Below are 7,136 nucleotides of genomic sequence, written 5' to 3' on the forward strand. Positions count from 1 at the left end.
TTCTTTAAGACAGAAGCTTTCTGGAAAGATAAAGTAGGAAGGATTTCAGAAATGAATTGTTCATATAGTTGTTTGAACGGTTACAGTTCTGGGTGAGTATAAATCAAGTCACATGAAATTTTTAAAAAGAGACCAACTGCCTAATAACAACACTTTACCACAGGAAAAGAAAAGACAAAAAAAAATTGTTAAAGTCCTAAATCTGTGTAACCCCAGATAAAAATACCCAGATGATCCTATGCAACAAACTAGCCCCTTTATTATAATGGACACATCAAAAAAACAAAAAGGTACTTGGCAGGAGACCTTTCTTCTCATCTCCTAACTTGGGTGAATGATCCAGTTATATGGGCCAGAAGTACCCTCTGATCCACTGGCAAATTGTGTTAGAAACTGAGTTATGTGACCAAAAGCAGGGCTATTCTAAATTTGTGTTCTTTCTTATAAGTTCAAATGCTGAAGTCTTGAGTGTGGGATAATGGTCTGTGATTATCTGTGATCCTCCCTGCCGTGGGGTAAACAGTGGATACAAGGGGTGATTTGCGGCCTGATGCCCATGCCGGTGAGGGGTGAGGCAACGCTCAGGGCGAGGCAGAGGTCTCACCACTCCACATTGCTCTACCCAAAATGACACCTGGGGTGAGGCGGGAGTCTTGCAGCCTGGTGTTGTTGACAGGGGCAAAAGAAAAAAAAGGCCATCAGCCATTGACACCCTCTACTGAGCTCAACAAGGACCAAACATCCCATAGTCTTTGACTCAGCCCCACCTCGCCAAGAGATGCATAAACGATTCAGTGCATAAATGATCCTCCATTTCGAGGACGAGAACACCAACCTACAGATGGGCCGACGGGCCTGGAACTCTCTCCTCCCCAAACAGGGACGCCTTTTTGGTAAGGTTTGCGCCTCCGGCAACGTCGGACGTTACCCCGGGAAAAATACCATTGTTGAAAGCGCTTAATTATCAGTTTGAGCTCAGAAAAAGTAGAATTTGTTGCAGTAAGTGCATTTATCACCGGCAATCCTGAACCTGTTGATCTGTCACTTTAATAAATTGTCTATTTTGATCAACTTTGTGAACCTGACTCAGCGAAAGTCCTTTTGAGGAGGGCTTTGGCAGGCAAAGTTGATTACCAAAGGGGAGGGCCTTTCTTATTTTGCCCAACTTTGTGAACCTGACTCAGTGAAAACCCTTCTGAGGAGGGCTTTGGCAGGCAAAGTTGATTACCCCTTCCCTCCCTTCACGCGACAGTAACATTGAGACAAACAAGTCAGTGTGGACGTAGCAGTGAGCGAACAATCACAGGCCCCTAAAGTGATTTCCCTGATAGAAGCTGGGTAGAAGCAGGGTGACTACAAGATAAGTTGATTAAATAGATGCCTTTTGTGGCTATTGCTGGTAGCAATGGTGAGCTACTGGTTCCCTGTAGGAACTCTTTCCGATTAAACCCCAGGAATGAATATCCTTGTCTTGTTACTGGTATCTAGGCTGGCAGAGGATGATACAGTTTACAGCTCCCTGTGAAAGATTCAATGAATCTACCCTAAAAGTTGAGCAGGTAATGCTGAACGATGCATAGTTTTTATTATCTTTTATGATCACTGATGCTATTGAGCTAATGAGCTCATTAATTCACACAGTTTAAGTAGCACAATATTTGAATTTCTTTTCTATATTATTTGCAATAGAAATAACCGAAAGAGAAAAAGGTAGGAATTAAGAAAAAGTTTGGTGGGATTCTTTCAGTAAGTCTTAAAGATTCCATTTTTCCTTTAATTTTCAGAAGAGTTATTTGGAGATGATAGTATCTATAATGTGCTCATTTATGCCAGCTGCTTTCACACTTTTTTTTTTTAAGGATTTGTGTGTGTGTGTGTGTGTGTGTATACATGCATTTTTGCGAGACATTCTTTGTTTCATATTTGTTGTATGAAGTTTCCAGAAACACGGCAGATCCAAGCCCAGATCTCTTTGACTGTGTAGTTATGGGGTAGAAGGGGTACAGGTTAAGTTGTTCCTCTTGACAAGAAAATTGCAGTTCATGTGCTTAGGAAATCTGAACACTTTCCTTTACTGTACACTGACCAACCCAAACAAAGGGAAGATGACTGATAACGAAAGAGGTTTGGCAGTCTAAGTAGGTAGGCATCACACATGATGTGAGGATGTTTATCACATCAGCCCCACATCAGCTTCATACCTTTCCTGTTTTGAACCTATTACTTATAGGAAGGAAACTGTCCCCATTCTTGGGGGGTGAGTGAGTGGGTGCCTGTGGTGTGAATTCTTTTCCAGTTACAGTACAATATGATTTATACTACACAGGGTATAATAAAGGCCTATTGTTTAATTATTAAGCAGAGTCAGAGTAGACTGAAGGAGGCTGTTGAGTACTTTTCAGTTCAACTGAGCTTATATGTACTTAAAAGAGCTAACCAAGGTTAGAGGCCTTTAAAGTTTAAGTACATGCTGCTTTTCTTTCACATGGGTAGAAGCCTGAAGAGTTGACAGGTTGTAAGAAAAATCATACATTGACCAATTTTGTAGAGATTAGGCTGGTGTCCTGATTCAGAAAGTAGTGAAATCTGCCTGCCTGAAATCTTTTTGGCAGTATCAGCTGGCTACAGTATTCTATCTATCTTAAAGTGCTATGCCATGTATTTTAAACATGTATAAATTCCAAAGCTGCATCACTGATGGGAAAGAAAATTCTCTATAGTCAATGCAAGCATGAATCCAGACCAAGATTCTGCAAAAGGACTTTGACACATGTAGCTACCTAAATATTTAAAGGCAAGTATGTTAAATCCTAGTACTCATATCCTTCAGTTTAAGCAGATATCTTTGTAAATGTCCAAGCTTGTAAAATGCTCTGACTTCCTTCTCACTGAAAGGCAGTCTATAAAATATTCTATTAAGATTTTATATGAACATAGCTATCCAGAATAAAAGCAGGAAATAAAGAGTTTGGTTCATAACACGCCATACCTTCAGGGGACATCTCTGGAATGGTAGCCACATATGGTCCATCCAAGAACTGTGGTTCATGATCATTGATATCTCGAACCTTGATGATAAATTCTGATTCAGGCTCAACAGGAAGGTGAGTGTTTCTGTTAATTGCTTGTGCTCTGAGAGTGTAGAAGGATTTCTTTTCTCTGTCCAGTTTCTGTATCACATGAATCTTACCACTGTATTCATCAATGACAAAAATGCTCCCAGCTCCCTCTCCAGTCAAAATGTATTGTAGGTTGCCATCCTGCTTGTCTAAATCAGATTTCAGCTGTAAGTACAAAAAAGAAAGAAACAAACAAACAACAAAAAACATAACACAGCACATTTTAGGAGGGATAAATTTTTGAAATATTTATTTTAGGATTTGTTTGTTTTCATTCTACAGTGAACCCTGTCACTAGTAAATCTTCTTGGAAACTAATGTTTAAAAAGCAGCTACTGTCACATTTCTAGCCAGATGTGGCACAGTTTTAATTTATTGATGTAACTAGCTAATAAATGTATAGTTAACCTAAAAAAGGCTGCTTCAGCCACTTTGTAGTCAAAGAAATGAATGAAAGTACATGCCTTAGCTCATTGCTATATCAGCTCCGATAGATTTCTGCTGAAAACAATGGAAAGGGCATTAAACATTATCTCGAGTGTACTTCATGTGTTTTAATATTCCTTTTCTACTCAGCAATACTAGGTGTAAATATGAGAGAGAGTGGTGTTCCACTTATGTTGAAATATTAAAGAGATATAAAGCCATTCTGCAGTATAAGTCTCTATTATTTATTCTGAAATAAATTGATAGACATTTTCCATTTCCTTCCAGGATGATCTTCATCTTGTGTTGTCTTGCCAAGATGAGTTTTACAATCATATTCTTCTGATGAAACTTAGCCCTGGAGACTATTGCAGTCCAGCTGCATTCATGCCATCAAAATTGTTTTGTTAGTGTTAACAGTATGTTATAGCATTTTTTTTTATAGTGATAACTGAAATTCTTAACATGCCAAGCATGAACAGTTGAGTTTTATGGGAACAACAATTTCCAGCAAATCATTAATTCTCTATTTTTTTCTTTATTTCTTTTGGGTTTAGAACCAAAGATGTCACTATACAAAATCTCTAATTATTGAAAAATTCAGCGTAATAAAAAGTTTTATTACACTTGTTTCTCTTACTAAGCAGAATGTTTTAAATGCAAATAATATTTCTACCTGTTGGCTTCAATAATCTCACTCTTTTGCTTTGTTCTTACTAGTTCTCTAAGGCCAAAGACATAGAGTCAGACCTAAGAGCTGTCAGTTCTAGGCCATGATGGTAACTTTTCATCAGTCAATATACTATCTCTAATATAATGCATATTATCTGGTGGTCATGCAGATGAATAAGACAATATAATTTTTGGAGACATAAACCATCATAAAAATATTTGCTTATTGTAGTGCAGCCCTGACTAAAATACACAGTATATTCAAAAAGATTCTTAGTGATTAGGTTTAGGTTTGCAGACCAAGGAGAAAGTTACCTTGGCTAACTAATTGCTGGAGTTTAGAAATGAAGTTAAAGCTTAGCTTTCTCATTCCAGAAATGTAAGTGTATGTGCACTTGCCATTCTGGAGGTCTGTCAGTTAGCCTTCATTTCACATTAATGCCACTTTGGAGGATATCCACAACAGAGCTTATCCACAAGTCTGTCTGTCCTCCTAGGAGAAGGTTGTAGACTCTCCAGATATTATAAAAGAACAAATGCTTACTACCTATGAGCTCTGCCCCTTTCTGACCCTGCAGGTCAGTGTAGGATGTGCGGTCACAGAGAGGGAAAGAAGTAGCTGTGGGCTGTGAATGGCACACTTCCCTACTGGATCTACTCAAACTATTTTGGAATAGCTTTTGAGGTTTCAAAAATCATTTCAGTTTTTCTTTGCAGCAATGCCCATATCTTTTAGAGATTCTCATAATGCATGATCATCAATACATATCAGCTGTACAGTTTATTCAGAATGTGGTTAGGACACTGCTCTGAGGAATACAGTTTTGAGTTCTTGCTCTACCTGAGTCATTTCAGAGTTTTCAAGCCTAAATTAGGCAGCGTTAATTTTCCTTACCAATACGAGAGACACAATTTTCAAGCCTATGGACTTTAGAACACTTTAAAAAATGACCAACTTAAAGTCAAACATCTTCCACCCAAGTGGCTGTATTTAAAATCATGGCAGGTCCACCCCTCTGTGAGTGGTCTGGCCCCACTCGTTTTAACACCATCCAAATTTAACACCTGGCTAAAGGGCATTGCAGACTCTTTTTGATCTGTAAATCTGGGTTTCCTCTTCATGAACACCAGGGCATGGGAAAGATGATGTAGATCTAAATCTTTACACTAATATGGAGTTGAGATGCGGCCAAAGAGTGCATCAGTCCCTGAAAGACTGTAAGCCTGCCTAGGACTGGCTATGCAGACATAATCTGTGTGAACCATTTCACTCATTACTACTTTTCCCCAAAAGATTTTCATGGCTATGGCCATGTTAAATGAGAAGTCTCTTAGAAATGACATTTACAGAGGAAACATACAGAAGGTTCTCTGCTTACCTTTTTATTAAGCTAGGCACAATAGAATAAATGGTCTTTCATTGTAAATGAGACCAAAGAATTTATGTATTTGATTTAATATCTCTGACATTACAGTGCTAGTGGACACATTCTCTTTCATTAAACATGGTAATGGAAAAGGATTCATGACTTTATGTTAAATGAAATTTGAAGATTGAACTCTGAATTAGACCATGAAGAGAAGTTGTGATATGGAATACTGACAATTAATAACAGAGACAGTTTATCTTTGTATTTTTGTTGATGCAGTTTCCTGCAGGGCCTTATTTACTAAAAAAGTCTTTGCTTGATCATAGACTGTCATAGACTTACTGAAAGCAGAGCCTGTTCTAGTTAGTAGACAGCCACAAGTAAATGTGTCTGATTTAAACAGTTAGACTGCAATGAACTAACAATAATCCTCAATTAAAATTCCAGATAGTTTACCTGGAGCACTGTGAGGAAGAGAAAGGCAAGATTATGAACATGGTCTAAAGCTGTATTAAAATACGTGACATTTATGAAGTTTCTTTTGAAGGAAACTGTGTTTTCCAGCTGCAGGAAAAAATAATAACAATAAAAAAAGAATATGTCTACACTTGTTCTTTTAGAAGTGAGACATCACGATTCCAGAGTAGTTACTTCGAAGGGGCTGTGAAAAAGTAATTAATGAATTTTGAGCACTTCACCCTTTGGGCCCAATTAAATTTTAGTGCTAGTTAATTAGCAGTTAAACTTATTTCAGTTCATTCATCTAGAAAGTGCCTTAAAGAAAAGAAACTAGCTCTCAAGATTACAATTACTTCTAGCTTGCAAAAATAAATAAATAAATAATAATAATAATAATAATAATAATAAACAGAGAGACAGAAAAAGGGGAAGATAAAGTCTCATTAAGAAAATTATCTTAAAGCGCATTTTTAAAGGAGGGTGAAAAATAATTGCTCATTGTGCTAAAGCTACATTAATCTAATGAACCATGCAGATTCCTGTAGCTTCTCAGTGGTAAAAGGATTTAGTATTAATCTGCTTCATTAAAAATTAATGAGGGGTAAATCAGCGGCTACTTAGTGTAATAGAAAATCATGCTAAATACTGTTTGTAAACTACACGGCACTCGATATGGCTGCTTTGATGCAGCGTCAAAAATAGCACAAGCAAATTGCCAAATGTTGATGAATGAGTCCTCAGCTTTCATTCAGATGGCAAAAAGGAAATTTTAAGCTTGATGCCTACATCTACTGTGTATGGTTTACTTCTAGTACAGAGTGAGTTTGGTGCCTCCTTGAGAGTTGAATCGGATGAATGTAGGCCCTTGACATTGCAGTGACCTCTAGCCCATGGAGATGTCTCATTCTAAATCGGGTTACAGGAAAGGGCAAATGATGTACTGGCTGATTTCAACTCCCTCAGCTCCTCCTCCAGCCTATCTTGATATTTCCCGATCACTGGAGATGCTTGATCTTCCAAGGCAAGGTAGTAAGTTGTTAATAAGCACGCTAAATCAAACCTTATATCTCCTTGCGTCATGACATCATAC

General features: G+C 37.8%; 1 protein-coding gene across 1 annotated transcript in view; it reads right to left on the bottom strand.

Annotated features, from left to right (window-relative positions):
- Window positions 1-7,136, bottom strand: part of CDH19 (cadherin 19) — a 39,628-nt gene that overhangs the window by 32,281 nt on the left and 211 nt on the right. The window contains exon 2 of the mRNA XM_013942347.2: window positions 2,990-3,284. Within this exon, the coding sequence (XP_013797801.1) occupies window positions 2,990-3,284 (295 nt within the window). The remainder of the gene's footprint in view (window positions 1-2,989; window positions 3,285-7,136) is intronic.

Source organism: Apteryx mantelli, chromosome 2 (assembly GCF_036417845.1).
Source record: "Apteryx mantelli isolate bAptMan1 chromosome 2, bAptMan1.hap1, whole genome shotgun sequence".
Taxonomy (NCBI): Eukaryota; Metazoa; Chordata; class Aves; order Apterygiformes; family Apterygidae; genus Apteryx; species Apteryx mantelli.